This window comes from Macaca thibetana, chromosome 7 (assembly GCF_024542745.1).
Source record: "Macaca thibetana thibetana isolate TM-01 chromosome 7, ASM2454274v1, whole genome shotgun sequence".
Lineage (NCBI taxonomy): Eukaryota > Metazoa > Chordata > Mammalia > Primates > Cercopithecidae > Macaca > Macaca thibetana.
The window spans coordinates 76,676,014-76,693,162 of NC_065584.1; the positions used below are offsets into that span (position 1 = coordinate 76,676,014).

The window sequence follows — 17,149 nt, forward strand, 5'->3', positions numbered from 1 at the left end:
GTATTGCAGTTGAATATTGAAGGGAATAATGACTAACATGGAATTCTTTAGATTAGGGTAAGTGCATGATCTTAAAGCTACCTCATGTAATGCATGTGAAATATCATAGACTTTGTAATTGGGAAAGGCCAACATTTGGTTTTTCCTGTTGTAGGGTTGCTGGTCTATAGAGCATGTGGAGCAGTACCTTGGCACTGATGAATTACCAAAGAATGACTTGATAACCTACCTGCAGAAGAATGCAGACGCTGCTTTCCTGCGTCACTGGAAATTAACCGGCACTAATAAAAGTATTAGGAAAAACAGAAATTGTTCTCAGCTCATAGCTGCATATAAGGTATATATTGGCATCAAAACACTATTTTGATTGCAAGTGGCTTTATGCTTTGTTTTGCAGCTTTGGAAGCTTCTTAAGGAACAGCAGTTCATTGAGACATAATTTTTAAAATGAGGTTGAATTAACACTGTTAATGCACAAATTCTAAAATTTCAAATATGGCTTGTAGCATTGAATCTGAATACAGACTTTGACCATGGCTTGAGTGGTTATATTTTATTCGGGAATTTTAATGGTTTAGAATGCCTTGATTTATGTCTTGTGTTATGTTTTTATTTAAAAAGAAGGCACTTTAAAAAATTCCAACCCTTTCATAGTAGTATTGATAGAATGATACACTGTTTTTCTTGAAAATGTGATTAATGGCCAGGTTTTCTAATTGTTTCTATAGGATTTTTGTGAGCATGGAACAAAGTCTGGGTTAAACCAGGGGGCCATTTCTACTCTTCAAAGTAGTGATATTCTTAATTTAACAAAAGAACAACCTCAGGCCAAAGCAGGCAATGGACAGAACTCTTGTGGAGTAGAAGACGTCCTTCAGCTTCTGCGTATTCTGTATATAGTTGCAAGTGACCCTTATTCAAGAATATCCCAGGAAGGTCTGTAAGAAGCCTTGTTTCATTTCTATAGCAGTTTTAAAGCAAGTCAGTTTATATTTTTATTAATTTTATTAATTAATTTTATAGATGGTGATGAACAGCCTCAGTTTACTTTTCCACCAGATGAATTCACTAGCAAAAAAATTACAACAAAAATACTACAGCAGATTGAGGTAATAAAATCAGATAGCTGAACTCTTCATTCTATTACTGTTGGACTTTTCCTAATATTCCCTTTACTTTCTTTTCTACCTCTCACCATCTTTCCCTTCCCTCTGATTGGTAATTTGAGCTATATGGTCCTTTGCATTTATTTCCTAATTACAGGTTTAGAATTGACTCTTCTTTTCTTTTGGTCATTTTTAATAATTGCCTTATAGGGCCAGGTGTGGTGGCTCACGCCTGTAATTCCAGCACTGTGGGGGCCAAGGCGGGTGTATTGTTAGAGGCTAGGAGTTTGAGACCAGCCTGGCCAATATGGCGAAACCCCGGCTTTACTGAAAATACAAAGATTAGCTGGGCATGGTGGCACACGCCTGTAATCCCAGCTACTTGGGTGGCTAGGGCAGGAGGATCGCTTGAACCCAGGAAGCAGAGGCTGCAGTGAGCCGAGATCACACCATTGCACACCAGGCTGGGCAACAGAGTGAGACTCTGTCTCAAAAATGAATGAATGAATGAATGCATGCATGAATGCCTTATAGCACTAAGACATTGTTATTTGTTAATTCACAGGAACCATTGGCATTGGCAAGTGGGGCTCTGCCAGACTGGTGTGAACAGTTAACCAGCAAATGTCCTTTTCTAATACCATTTGAAACTAGACAGCTTTATTTCACATGTACAGCATTTGGTGCCTCAAGGTAAGATGATGATGTTTCACAACAACCAAATCACCTAATGCTGCATAACACTTGATACAGTCATATCTTTAAAAGTTCTGGATTTGATATATGGTTTCTTTGTAATAATGCTAAATTTATAAATCATAATATAGACCCAGTACTTTCTCAGTTTCCTGTTAGGTGAGATGATTGTTTACCTTAAGTACATCTTTTTATGTTTTTAAAATAAGTATATTTTTATGTTATATAAGTTGAAAATAATACAACTATACTGTCAGGACTGATAGAGGGGATATATTGTCTTGTATTCCTATGAAGAATAGTCAGCATTGCCTTTTGGTCTAAACCACCAATCTTCTAGTAATTCACCAAAATGACTAATCCAAAGGAAAGGAGGAGAGATACCCGATAGATGTTCTCTAGGTCTTTTAGAAAACATGGAATTGTTCCTTTGGCCACATATATGCAGATCTAAAAGAGAGGTGACATTGTAGACATTAAGGGAATGGGTACTGTTCAAAAAGGAATGCCCCACAAGTGTTACTGTCGCTAAATGGGAAGAGTCTACAGTGTTACCCAGCATGCTGTTGGCATTGTTTTTTTGTTTTTGTTTTTTGTCTCGCTTTGTTGCCCAGGCTGGGGTGCATTGGCATGATCTTGGCTCACTGCAGCCTCCGCCTCCCGGGTTCAAGTAATTCTCCTGCCGCAGCCCCCCTGAGTGGCTGGGATTACAGGTGCATTCATTGTTGTAAACAAACAAGGGCAAGATTCTTACCAAGAGAATTAATGTGCATATTAAGCACATTAAGCACTCTAAGAGCCGAGATAGCTTCCTGAAATGCATGAAGGAAAATGATCAGAAAAAAAAGGAAGCCAAAGAGAAAGGTACCTGCATTTACCTGAAGTGCCAGCCTGTTTCACCCCGAGAAGCACACTGTGTGAAAACCAAGGGAAAGGAGCCTGAGCTGCTGGAACCTCTTCTCTGTGAATTCATGCATAATGTTTAAAAAAAATAGCTAGGTGCGGTGGCTCACGCTTGTAATCCCAGCACTTTGGGAGGCTGAGGAAGGCAGATCACGAGGTCAGGCGATTGAGACCATCCTGGCTAACGCAGTGAAACCCTGTCTCCACTAAAAATAAAAATTAGTCAGGCGTGGTGGCGGGCGCCTGTAGTCCCAGCTTCTTGGGAGGCTGAGGCAGGAGAATGGTGTGAACCTGGGAGGCGGAGCTTGCAGTGAGCCGAGATCACGCCACTGCACTCCAGCCTGGGCAATGGAGCAAGACTCCGTCTCAAAAAAATAAAAAATAAAAGACCTCTGGACTGTAAAAATGTTTCTCTTCATTGAGTAGAAGTGTGGTGTCCTCTCCCCCAAAGAAATATTTAAGGCAAACTATAATTGTGTCCTAAGCCTAATTGTGTAGTGTCTTTACTATTCAAATTTAATGTATTTCTTGCTGAAAGATGTGCGATGGCTTATTGTGCAACAAATTACTCAATTGGTTAGAAAATGGTCTGATATTATTTACGAAATATTTGTACTGGTTTGAAGATAGTCCCTCTGAATAATCATGGAAGAAATAATTTACCAAAAAAAAAGAAAACATTTAAAAAGTTTCTGTTTCCAGGCTGGGCACAGTGGCCCATGCCTATAATCCCAGCACTTTGGTAAGCCAAGGCAGACACATCACTGGAGGCCAGGATTTCGAGACCAGCCTGGACAACATGGCGAAACCCCATCTCTACAAAAAAACCCACAAAAATTAGCTGGGCATAATTCCAGCTTTTTAGGAGGCTGAGGCATAAGAACTGCTTGAACCCGGGAGGGAGAGGTTGCAGTTAGCCAAGATTGCACCACTGCACTCCAGCCTGGGCGACAGAGCAAGACTCACTCACTGTAGGTGCTCAATAAATATTTTGTTGAATGATTGTTTAAGTACTCTTTCAAAATAATTGTTAAAAAAAGTTATAATTTAAACTGTGTTTCTTCCTTGATAGTTACATTTTTGTACCATTTAATGCCATTTACAAAGCATTTATATACATAGAACTATAGGCATGTTGTGATAACTGGCATTGATAATAATTTCTGTTTTATAAATGAGGAAATTGATTCTGCACGTACTTAGTTAATTTGCCTAAGATCATGAAAAAATAGTAGCACACATGAGAATAGAACCTTCAGCTTCTTATTCCTAATTATTGGTTCTTCCTCCCACCATAAATGGATTATTATTAAAACAAAGAAAATGTGGCCAGGTGTGGCGGCTCATGCCTGTAATTCCAGCACTTTGGGAGGCCGAGGCGGGTGGATCAGTTGAGGCCAGGAGTTCAAGACCAGCCTGGGCAACATGGCAGAACCCGTCTCTACTAAAAATACAAAAATTAGCCAGGCATGGTGGCACGTACCTGTAATCCCAGCTACTGGGGAGGCTGAGGCAGGAGAATCACTTGAACCTGGGATAGGGAGGTTGCAGTGAGCTGAGATCATGCCACTGTACTCCAGCCTGGGTGACAGAGCAAGACTCCATCTCAAAAAAACAGAAAAGAAAAATTGTTTTAAAATTATAATTGATGGTGGCCTTTGTCTCACGTGTCCATGTGAAGAGACCATCAAACAGACTTTGTGTGAGCAGCATGGCTGTTCATTTCACCTGAGTGCAGGCAGGCTGAGTCCGAAAAGAGTCAGCAAAGGGTGGTGGGATTACCATTGGTTCTTACAGGTTTGGGGACAGGCGGTGGAGTTCAGAGCAATGTTTTGGGGGCAGGGGGCAGATCTCACAAAGTACATTCTCGAGGGTGGGGAGAATTACAAAGAACCTTCTTCAGGGTGGGGGAGATTATAAAGAACCTTCCTAAGGGTGGGGTAGATTACAAAGTACGCTGATCAGTTAGGGTGGGGTAGAAACAAATCACAATGGTGGAATGTCATCAGTTAAGGTTATTTTCACTTTTTTTGTGGATCTTCAGTTGATTCAGGCCATCTGGATGTATATGTGCAGGTCACTGGGGATATGATGGCTTAGCTTGGGCTCAGAGGCCTGACAGCTTTCAGTCTGAAAGATAGCTTAATCATTTTTAAATTTCTCCGATAGGAAACATTTGTCCTTTTTTTGAATGATGTTGGGGGCTGGACAACAGATTTTTATTTTTATTGAACTGCTAAAATAAGGAGGGAAAACACAGACCCAGTACTTTCTCAGTTTGCTTAAGGCAGATTATAATAAAAGGAGTTTCATATATTTTTACTTGTGAAAGGAAGCAATTTATGTAACAAAAAAGATTACTGTGTTTTAAAAATCACCTGATAAAATACTATTTTTTAATTTCTTAAATCTTTGAATTCTGTTGCTGGTTTAGTAGTACATTCAGCTGTTAATATATGCTGCAGCTCATAGATATTTTTCTATTTCAGAGCAATAGTGTGGTTACAAAACCGACGTGAAGCCACTGTGGAACGAACGAGAACCACAAGCAGTGTTAGGCGAGATGACCCTGGAGAGTTTAGAGTTGGTCGTCTCAAGCATGAAAGAGTAAAGGTTCCACGTGGCGAATCACTGATGGAATGGGCTGAGAATGTCATGCAAATACATGCAGATCGGAAATCAGTTCTTGAGGTAATCTCATAAAATGAGATTTAGGGAACAGGAATGACACTTAGGGAACCAGCCCAATGTGTCTTCACTGCATTAAAAACTGTGGTAGGTAAACATGAAGAGGGATTTTCCTATTCTGTCAGCAGAAGCCTTCTCTGGCAGAGCATCTTTTTCATAAGAGGATGTCAGTCCACCTCCTTAGGGGTTAGGTCTTGCGCCATTAATGAGCAACAAAGAAGATCTCCACTCTTGAGGCAGCAAAGTGCTTGTTCTGCCTGAGGGCTCCTACGTATTTCATAACAAAGTTGGACTAAAATAATAGTACTCACAAGGGATTCTTTTTGACCCTTATATTAAACTGCACTGTTGGATATTTTGGGAGCACTTGGTTTTGTAATATTGTTTCACTTAAATTGTGCTTGGTATTATATCACTGGTCTGTGTTGAGAGATGTTATAGCAAATGGCAGTATGAAATTTAATATATTTAGTTTAGAAATGTTACTGTGGACATTATTGGTTATATTTCGTATACACAGTATTCCCCATATGAGGAAGAGTGGAAATACCTCTCCTGTCACAGGGGTGAAACCAATTGGTTTGTTTTTAACTTTTGGGTCATAAACTAATTGCAAGAAATATGATACATCTCTAGAAGATGTCCAAAGCTTTACATCTTTCCCTTTATATACAGACTTTCATTGTGTTATTCCTCCTACCCTTACGTTCTTCTTCTTCTTCTTCTTCCTTTTTTTTTTTTAATAGAGACAAGTTCTCACTGTGTTGCCCAGGCTGGTCTCAAACTCCTGGGCTCAAGTGATGCACCTGCTTCGGCCTCCCAAAGTGCTGGGATTACAGGCGTGAGCCACCATGCCCAGCTGCTTACATTCTTCTAATTTAGATAATCTTTTTTTTTAACCATATGCTATAGTTTTTATGATACTTTATGCAATCACTTTAAAGGTTTTTGTCCATGCTCTTCCTGTTGCAAAAATGATTTAAAGCGTCTTTAACTCAGAAATAAGCAGAAGAGGCCAGGCGCAGTGGCTCATGCCTGTAATCCCAGCACTTTGGGAGGCCGAGGTGGGTGTATCACCTGAGGTCAAGAGTTTGAAACCAGTCGGACCAACACAGTAAAACTGTCTCTACTGAAAATACAAAATTAGCCAGGCATGGTGGTGCATGCCATAATCCCAGCTACTTGGGAGGCTGAGGTAGGAAAATTGCCTGAACCTGGGAGGCAGAGGTTGCAGTGAGCTGAGATTATGTCATTGCACTCCATTCTGGGCAATAAGAGTGAAACTCTGTCTCAAGAAAAGTAAAAAAGTGGAAGAGTTTAGGCTTTGGTGTCACACAGACACACACAAAAATCTGTACACCATCATTTCTTCAAGCAAATTATTTCACCTCCTTATGTGAGGTTTGGTTTCCTTTGGTGTAAAAAGGAGATAATTATTTTGCAGGGTTGTCGTGAGAAGTAAATGTGTGAATGATGCTTGGCACAGTGCTTAAGCATGTAATAGTGTACAGGTGGACTCTTCAGAAAAATTACAATAACACTCCTATGCTGTTTATAATATATACACTGCTATTTTGAAAAAAGGTATATTACTGGATCATATATGATAAATTTTGGCAAGAATTAGATTATTTTAAAAATACCCCAAACTTTATTTTAACCCACAATTTATTTGTTCATATTTTAGGTTGAGTTTTTAGGAGAAGAAGGAACTGGCTTGGGACCCACATTAGAGTTTTATGCTCTGGTGGCAGCGGAATTCCAGAGAACTGACTTGGGAGCTTGGCTTTGTGATGATAATTTTCCAGATGATGAATCTCGTCACGTAAGAATATTTCTTATTTTGTGACTTGAGTTGTGACTCTGTTTTCAAAAGTGTTAAAAATAGGTTATGTGTTCAGAACATAAGCCAGGTTTCTGACTCTACTTTTATTATTGAATAATCTTGATACAACTAAAATATTTCTAAAGCGATAAAATTTAGTCACCAAAAGCTATTTAATAAAATTACATACTTTTAGATAGCCAAATTCATGAAGATGTTTAGTTTATGGATTTTTTTCTTAGATGATGATAGGCTTAGTTTCTATTACCTTTTGTTTAATTTTATTTGCATTTCACCCTCTAAAAAATTAGGTTGATCTTGGAGGTGGATTGAAACCTCCTGGATACTATGTGCAGAGGTCATGTGGACTGTTCACGGCACCATTTCCACAGGATAGTGATGAGCTTGAAAGGATCACGAAACTGTTTCATTTCCTTGGAATTTTCTTGGCCAAATGCATTCAAGACAATAGACTTGTGGACTTACCTATTTCTAAACCTTTTTTTAAACTTATGTGTATGGGTGACATTAAAAGCAATATGAGTAAACTGATTTATGAGTCACGAGGTGATAGAGACTTACACTGTACTGAAAGTCAGTCTGAAGCTTCTACAGAAGAAGGTCATGATTCACTCTCAGTAGGAAGCTTTGAAGAGGATTCAAAATCAGAATTTATTCTTGATCCCCCTAAACCAAAACCCCCGGCTTGGTTTAATGGAATTTTGACTTGGGAAGACTTTGAATTAGTAAACCCACACAGAGCCAGATTTTTAAAAGAAATTAAAGACCTTGCTATCAAGAGGCGCCAAATTTTAAGCAACAAAGGTCTTTCTGAAGATGAGAAGAACACAAAATTACAGGAACTAGTGCTGAAGAATCCATCAGGTTCTGGGCCTCCACTTAGCATAGAGGATTTAGGGTAAGCATTATATGTACATTCTTCAATCCAATGGATGAATAAGTTCTAAAGCTTTTGTTTCTTTGTCCTCACTGATTTGCAATATATGAGAAAACAGTCTGTCAAAAACAGTAATATGCTGTAGGAAATACTGATGATCGACTTGAACCTTGATTTAATATTATAAAGACAACACTCAGAATACTAGAATATTAGTTTATTAATCATCAGACCTTTAGAAGATTACCTGACTTAGCCAATGTGAATTTATATGCCTGTGTAAAATGTCTAGAGTCAACAATATTTTGACAAATTCATCTGCTAATATATGGCCCACTTTGCAAAGCTCAAAAATTGGTTGGTATGTCAGCTTTATCACCAATGGCTGTAGTAGCTGAGATGCTGCAGATCTTTTGATAAAACTCTGTTACTTTATGTACAGGTAATTATCATATCTTCAGCTGTGGTTTTAGGTTAACTGCAAGGCCTTTTTTTTTTTTTTTTTTAATGTTTGCTGATAATGTTGGTAAGCTGTGTTTGATAAATGGTTATATAGTCAAGGTTTTTTTTTTTAATGCATATTTTTGTACATAGCATGATTGACTTCAGTGAAGCAACAGTTTCTTCCTAAAAGACTTATAAACGTTGCCATCATAATTAATTGCAAAATTTTTAGTTAATTAATTTTGTGCCATAAGTTAGAAGTAAAATATAGAAAGGTGGTTTCATGCAATCTTCGCAAAGCCAGACAGATTTGGTAATAGCTGGCCTAGTAGATTTTGTCCATAGAATATTGCATTTAAAAAGGCCTCAACTTCTTCTAAGCTGGTGTACTGATTTTGTTGGAGGAGGAGGGGGCTGGGAATTATGGTTTTGATAGCCATGTTATTATATTTATTTAATTTTTTCTCTTGTACCCACTGATGGCAGATAATAGTCATGTTATAAAAATTAAACACCCTTAGTAGTAGCTGCATGTCAGTTAATTTAATCTTTTTTGTCCTCCCAGTTTAAATTTCCAGTTTTGCCCTTCCTCAAGAATATATGGTTTCACAGCTGTGGATCTCAAGCCAAGTGGTGAAGATGAGGTAAAAAAAGTTCTGAAATATCCTCTTAGCAAAGCCAGTTGTACTAGACACTCCTGAAATATTTCTAGATACTGACAGATTTTCTTTTGCAGATGATAACAATGGATAATGCAGAAGAATATGTGGATTTGATGTTTGACTTTTGTATGCATACAGGTATTCAGAAACAAATGGAAGCCTTTAGAGGTAATTTTAAAGGATTTTTAGCATAATTGCTCTCCTTTGACTTTGAGACAGTTGAAATTATGGTCAAGAATTGCTGGTGGTTGGCTGGGCATAGTGGCTAACGCCTGTAATCCCAGCACTTTGGGAGGCTGAGGCGGGCAGATCACCTGAGGTTGAGAGTTCAAGATCAGCCTGACCAACATGGAGAAACCCCATCTCCACTAAAAATACAAAATTAGCTGGGCATGGTGGCGCATGCCCGTAATCCCAGCTACTCGGGAGACTGAGGCAGGAGAATCGCTTGAACCCAGGAGGCGAGGTTGCGGTGAGCCGAGATCACGCCATTGCACTCCAGCCTGGGTGATGAGCAAAACTCTGTCGCAAAAAAAAAAAAAAAAGAATTGCTGGTTGTCGGGTGTGGTGGTGCTCACGCCTATAATCTCAGCACTTTGGGAGGCTGAAGCAGGAGGATCGTTTGAACCCAGGAGTTCAAGACCAGCCTGGGCAACACGGCAAGACCCCATCTCTACAAAACATTTTTTAAAAAATTAGCCAGATGTGGTGGCATGTGCCTGTGGTCCCAGCTACCTGTGAGGCTGAAGTGAGAGAATAGTCTGAGCGTGGGAGGCTGAGGCTGCAGTGAGCCATGTTTGTGCCACTGCACTCCAGCCTGGGCAACAGAGGGAGACCTTGCCTCAACAAAGAAAGAAAGAAAGTGGACATAGGTTGCATACATTCTAGATTACTTGATCAGGATGAATTAAACCATGAAAGAATCATGATGGGAACGAGTATATTATATGGTAAATCACTTTTGAAAATGAGAACACAGTTTTGCCTGACTTGTATGACAGAAACTGCTGGCGAACTCCAGACTGAGTAGTAACAAGAATTTGCATACTGACCATAGCAACTGAATGTTCTCTCTCTCTTCACATTTGTAATAAGCAGGGATTTCTTTTTTTTTTTTTTTTTTTTGAGACGGAGTCTCGCTCTGCCGCCCAGGCTGGAGTGCAATGGCCAGATATCGGCTCACTGCAAGCTCCGCCTCCCGGGTTTACGCCATTCTCCTGCCTCAGCCTCTGGAGTAGCTGGGACTACAGGCGCCCGCCACCTCGCCCGGCTAGTTTTTTGTATTTTTTAGTAGAGACGGGGGTTTCACCATGTTAGCCAGGATGCTCTCAATCTCCTGACCTTGTGATCCGCCCATCTCGGCCTCCCAGAGTGCTGGGATTACAGGCTTGAGCCACCGCGCCCGGCTAAGCAGGGATTTCTTTTTTTTCTTTTCTTTTTTTTTTTTGAGGCAGAATCTCACTCTGTTGCTCAGGCTGGAGTGCAGTGGCGTGATCTCGGCTCACTGCAAGCTCTGCATCCTGGGTTCACGCCATTCTCCTGCCTCAGCCTCCGGAGTAGCTGGGACTACAGGCGCCCACCACCACGCCAGGCTAATTTTTTGTATTTTTAGTAGAGAAGGGGTTTCACCGTGTTAGCCAGGATGGTCTCGATCTCCTGCGCTCGCGATCTGCCCGCCTCGGCCTCCCAAACAGTTTTAATTTCAAGCTGTCTTAATTAGCCGGGCGCGGTGGCTCAAGCCTGTAATCCCAGCACTTTGGGAGGCTGAGACGGGCGGATCACGAGGTCAGAAGATCGAGACCAGCCTAGCTAATATGGTGAAACCCCGTCTCTACTAAAAAATACAAAAAACTAGCCGGGCGAGGTGGCGGGCGCCTGTAGTCCCAGCTACTCGGGAGGCTGAGGCAGGAGAATGGCGTGAACCCGGGAGGCGGAGCTTGCAGTGAGCTGAGATCCGGCCACTGCACTCCAGCCCGGGCAACAGAGCGAGACTCCGTCTCAAAAAAAAAAAAAAAAAAAAAAACAAGCTGTCTTAATTTATGCTTGTTTATTCAAACATTTATGAATGTTGAATATTCATCTTCTGTCCATTTCATTGGTAATGAGTATTTTTTAATTGTTACATAATATATGTACATGTTTATGGGGCATTTTGATACATAAATTGTGTAATGATAAAAATCGGTATTTAGGATATCCATCATCTTGGACATTTATCATTTCTCTGTGTTGGGAACATTAAAATTATTCTCTTCTAGCTTCTTTGAAATATACAATATATGACTGTTAACTATAGTCACCCTACTATGTTAGAAAACCTTAGAACTTACTCCTTTTATTTAATTGTAAGTTTGTACTCATTAAACTACCTCTCTTCATCCACCTCCACATGCAACAATCCCAGCCTCTGATACCATCCTTTTCTTTACCTTTATGAAATCAACTTTGTTGTTGTTTGTTTGTTTAAGACGGAGTTTTTGCTCTTGTTGCCCAGGCTAAGAGTGCAATGGCACGATCTCGGCTCACTGCAACCTCCACCTCCCAGGTTCAAGCAATTCTCCTGCCTTAGTCTCCTGAGTAGCTGGGATTACAGGCATGTGCCACAACACCTGGCTAATTCTGTATTTTTAGTGGAGATGGGGTTTCTCCATGTTGGTCAGGCTGGTCTCAAACTCCCAACCTCAGGTGATCTGCCTGCCTCGGCCTCCCAAAGTGCTGGGATTACAGGTGTGAGACACCTTGCCTGGCCAAGATCAACTTTTTAAGTTCCCACATATGAGTGGGAATATGTGATGCTTGTCTTTCTGTGCCTGGCTTTTTTCACTTAATATAATGACCTCCAGTTCCACCCATGTTCCTACAAATGAAAAGATTTCATTCTTTTTCATGGTTGCATAGTATTCCATTGTGTATATATACCACATTTTCTTTACACATTCATTCCTTGATAGATACTTAGATTGATTTTGATAATGGGTATTTTGGTTTGAAATTTGGTATTTTGGAATCATAACTTGGAAACTGAGTTGTATGTTTTTTGTGTTTCTGTACATGTATGATGTAGATGGGTTTAATAAAGTTTTTCCAATGGAGAAGTTAAGTTCCTTCAGCCATGAAGAAGTCCAAATGATTCTTTGTGGAAACCAGTCACCATCCTGGGCAGCAGAAGATATTATCAATTACACTGAACCTAAGCTGGGTTATACACGTGACAGGTATGTGATACTATTTTCTAAGATCAACAAAATTATATTCCCCAAATCAAGTGACAGGTTCTCTAAAGTAAACTATAACTCAATGAATTACATTCATAAAGTAAGTGAGAAAGCAGTGGTGTCTCACAGTGACCAGAATGCATATCCATTGATAAGGCTGGGAGGATACAAAAAGACAACTGATATCAGGCCGGGCGCAGTGGCTCACACCTGTAATCCCAGCACTTTGGGAGGCTAAGGCGGGCGGATCACTTGAGGTCAGGAGTTTGAGACCAGCCTGGCCAACATGGTGAAACCTTGTTTCTACTAAAAATACCAAAAATTAGCTGGGCGTGGTGGCAGACACCTGTAATTCCAGCTATTCGGGAGGCTGAGGCAGGAGAATCACTTGAACCCAGGAAGTGGAGGTTGCAGTGAGACAAGATCGTGCTATTGCACTCCAGCCTGGGCAACAAGAGTGAAACTCCATCTCAAAAAAAAAAAAAAGACAACTGACATCATGGTTGATGTTGATTCCTTTTCTCATTGTGTTTTAATTGTTCATTTTTAAAATTTGGTAAATTGTAAGCTGTTAGGCTATACTACATTTATATTAAACTTTTTATTGAATATAACAGATAAGTACACACGTCATATATACAGTTTAGAGGATTTTCTCAAAATGAACACACCTATATAATTGGTATCCAGAATATGAAGCAACTTCAAAAATCCCCCTTCCCACGATATTCTTTTCTGTTAATTTAATCACCATATGTTGATCAGTTTTGCTTGCTTTTGAACTTTTAATGTAAAATCATGTAGTCTGTTTTCTTTGTGGTCTGGTTTCTTTTGAGTAACATGATCATGAGATTTATCCATGTTCTGGCATATAGTTCATTTACTATTTCATTACACAAATTTATCACAAGATAATTATTTTGCTGGAACAAAAATCGATTATTTCAGATCCCCTTTGGTATATTTATCCATATTTGGAATGATTTTGCAAATGCATCCTATGTTTTTATGATTTACTGACTTTGTTGCATAATAGATGGACCCCATACACCATCAGTATTTTTTAGTTCTTACAATTTATAAGTGCAAGACAGGCTTTGAGGGATATTTTTTTTTTTTTTTTTTTTTTTTTTTTGAGATGTAGTTTCACTCTTGTTGTCCAGGCTGGAGTGCAATGGCATAATCCCGGCTCACTGAAACCTCTGCCTCCCAGTTTCAAGCGATTCTCCTGCCTTAGCCTCCCAAGTAGCTGGGATTACAGGCATGCGCCACCATGCCCAGCTAATTTTGTATTTTTAGTAGAGATGGGGTTTCACCATGTTCATCAGGCTGGTCTCAAACTCCTGACCTCAGGTGATCCATCCGCCTCATCCTCCCAAGGTGCTGGAATTACAGGTATGAGCCACCACACCTGGCCAGGGATATTTTTAAAGTAGCTTGTCTTAGCCCATTTCATACTTACCCAAGAGTCTCTAGATGTGTTGTTCTTCTGGTGTGAGGATATTGTTTTTTAGGGGGCTTGTTGCTGGCTGACAAAGTAGTGGTAGTGATTTTCATTTAAATCTGCAGTCAACTCAGTATAACTATATTTTTGTTCTTTTAGCCCTGGTTTCCTGAGGTTTGTGAGGGTTTTATGTGGCATGTCTTCTGATGAAAGGAAAGCATTCTTGCAGTTTACCACTGGTTGTTCAACTCTACCCCCAGGTGGACTGGCTAACCTGCATCCCAGGCTCACGGTTGTACGCAAGGTACAAGCTCTGTGGCTAATTGGGAATCCAAATGAAATTTAGTTACTTTACTTTTGAAAGAAAGAAGTATTTAAACTCATGGTCTTCTGTTGTGTTTGCTTTCTTGCTGTAGGTTGACGCTACTGATGCAAGCTATCCATCAGTCAATACATGTGTGCATTACCTTAAGTTGCCTGAATATTCTTCCGAGGAGATCATGAGAGAGCGCCTGCTAGCTGCTACAATGGAGAAAGGCTTTCATCTCAATTGAGCTTTGAAGTGCAATGGGAGACATCAGAGACTTTAAAAATACTAGTGAAGCCTCTTGTGTTTATGTGCAGAGAAGTATATGATCCTCCACGCTAATGACACTTGCCTTTTTTTCCACCATTAAGGCTTTAAGAACATGTGGAATAAGTTTGTTAGCTGCTAATGACAAAACAAATCCTGTAACTACCCAGCCAGCAAGTATATAGCACAGAACACTGTGTTACTTTACAAGGGCTTATGTGACTGGAATAAGGTGGTCCTACTTGACTGTTCCAAAGAGCAGCTTCTCAGATCTTCAGTGTTCACTGGTAAATTTCTAACAGTGTATTTGTGTAAAGTTTGTCATTTCATACTCCATACACTACAGTTGCCGTCACTGATCCCTGTTTTGCTGGCTTTTAAGCTACTTGGTCAAAAATCCTGCTTCCTTAAAACATAGAGAATTAATGAGCATCTCAAGCTTTTTCTTTTCCTTTTTAATGATGCCTGCACTATCAAGAGTATTCTAGTGTTCTCTCTTTGTTTGGCATATAATCATGCACCAACCTTTTATTTCTTTAAGGTGGGAGTATATTTTTATTTGCTAAATGCCGTACTATGAAGATCAAAGTCTTAAGTGTGTTTGTGCAGCTCAAAAATAAAGATGTATTAAGGGGGGAAAACACTGGTCTAAGTGCAAGGCACACTTAAAGCAAGTTTTACTTTTGGTTGTATTTTCTTTGTATATTATAAACATTTATTTAACTTGTTGCCGTTTGAAGTAAAAAATTTCCAAAATGTATGCTCAACAATAATGATTAAAATGTTTGCAGCGTACAAAACTGTGTCGTTTGACTATTTCAGTGCAATCATCAGACTTCAGAGCTTTACCATGTACTTGTCATTTTGAATCATCCACAGTTTTCTGAAATTACTACATAAAGAAATGTGTTTTTCTATAGTAAATACGGTTATTAAAATTGAAAGACTAGAAGAAATATATATTCACACACTTGTGATCCAACGGTTGGGTTCAGTTTTAAAGTATGCCTCAGCTAGAACTGACCAGTTACTTGTGTTAATTGTTTTAAAAAACACCAGATCCACAACTATTATATCTGCAGGGATATGTAAAGTGAGGATGTAAGAAAGATCCAAGAATGATTTTTAAATGTTGTGTTAGTGTCAAAAGAAAACACAAAGATACTGCTGTTTTGTGGTTTTGAAGAAGGGACTGTATTTCCAAATTCCAAAGTGGATTTTCCAAATTCCAGTTATTACCATATCTGTGCTTATAGGTGAAAGGAATGACACTAGGCCTGATTTAGCCAAATAGCTTCTTCTTTTTTTTTTTTTTTTCCTTAAAGATAGGGTCTTGCTGTGTTACCCAGGCTGGTCTCAAACTCCTAGGTTCAAGCAATCCTCCCACCACAGCTTCTGGAGTAGCTGGGATTACAGATGTGTACCACCACACCTGGCTCACATGTTTTTTAAGGAACCAAAAGCATGTTTGAAATTGCCGAATACTGACTGTTTAAAAGGCAAATTCTCTTCCTATAAGAGATACCTTCTGCTATAATTACTAGTCTCTAAGATATCTATCAGTAGTCAGCTTTTACCAAGACTAGCCTGGCACCAGGGTTAGCAAACTATGGCCTGCTGCATGTTTTTGAATGGCCTATGGCTAAGCATGACTTTAAAATTTTAAAATTGTTGGGGAAAAAATCAAAAGAATAATATTTTATGTGAAAATTATGAAATTTAAATTTCAGTGTCACAAACACAGCCACGTTCATTCATTTACATGGTTGCTTTTGCACTACAATGGCAGAATTGAGTAGTTGGCAGAGACCATATGGCCCACAAAGCCTAAAATATTGACTATTTGGCCCTTTACAGAAAAAGCTTGCTGAACCCTGGTCTAGCAAGTGGCTACAGCAGATAAGTTGATAGCTTTACATAAAATCGGGCAGGGCACGGTGGCTCACATCTGTAATCCCAGCACTTTGAGAGGCCAAGCAGGGTGGATCAACTGAGGTCAGGAGTTTGAGACCAGCCCGACCAACATGGTGAAACCCTGTCTCTACTAAAAATACAAAAATTAGCTGGGCGTGATGGCACATACCTGTAATCCCAGCTACTCTGGAGGCTGAAGCAGGAGAATCACTTGAACCCAGGACGCAGAGGTTGCAGTGAGCCGAGATCGTGCCATTGCACTCCAGCCTGGGCAACAAGAGTGAAACTCAAATAAAAACAAAAAGTTTACATACAATCGTAGCTGTTTTTGAAATATTAGGAGTCTTCCTCAGAAAAAATCTAAGAACAAGGTAAGGCTGACCAAATAAATGTAAGTATGAAAAGTCACTTAAAGCATCTTAGTGAAGTTAGATGGAGACACAGCCTGTAAGTACAGATACGCATGAGTCAAGTGTTCTGAGACATCTACTGGGGTCTCCACCTCAACTGTAAGTTCTTAAATATTGTTTCCTATGATACCTACCAACTATTTTTTTTCAACTGTTATTCTCTCAAGGTTCTAAAATCTGTGCCAAGATGTAATTCAACTACTATTTTGGTGTGACCCCAAAATTAATTTTGTTCACTCCCTAGCTACTCTGGTGTACCAGTTTCAGCAGTTACCTGAATGTGCTACTGATTAAGTACCTACCAACTAGGACAGTGTTGCCCAACTACTGTGTCTCAGAAAGGCCTTCATAGCACTTTCGTCTAGACTGG

General features: G+C 39.7%; 1 protein-coding gene and 1 pseudogene across 7 annotated transcripts in view; both read left to right on the forward strand.

Moving 5' to 3' along the window:
• Nucleotides 1–15,250, forward strand: part of HECTD1 (HECT domain E3 ubiquitin protein ligase 1) — a 112,684-nt gene extending 97,434 nt beyond the window's left edge. For 6 of the 7 annotated variants that reach the window (XM_050797822.1, XM_050797823.1, XM_050797824.1 and 3 more), the window contains 12 exons: nt 155–337; nt 729–936; nt 1,024–1,109; nt 1,672–1,799; nt 5,195–5,396; nt 7,081–7,218; nt 7,530–8,137; nt 9,126–9,204; nt 9,297–9,390; nt 12,287–12,437; nt 14,041–14,185; nt 14,298–15,250. In XM_050797822.1, coding sequence (XP_050653779.1) covers nt 155–337; nt 729–936; nt 1,024–1,109; nt 1,672–1,799; nt 5,195–5,396; nt 7,081–7,218; nt 7,530–8,137; nt 9,126–9,204; nt 9,297–9,390; nt 12,287–12,437; nt 14,041–14,185; nt 14,298–14,435 — 2,160 coding nt within the window. In that variant the 3' untranslated portion in view covers nt 14,436–15,250. The remainder of the gene's footprint in view (nt 1–154; nt 338–728; nt 937–1,023; nt 1,110–1,671; nt 1,800–5,194; nt 5,397–7,080; nt 7,219–7,529; nt 8,138–9,125; nt 9,205–9,296; nt 9,391–12,286; nt 12,438–14,040; nt 14,186–14,297) is intronic. The other variant, XM_050797828.1, reaches the window with a different exon arrangement.
• LOC126958998 (60S ribosomal protein L21-like) lies at nt 1,806–5,188 on the forward strand (annotated as a pseudogene).
• Nucleotides 15,251–17,149: the final 1,899 nt, after the last annotated feature.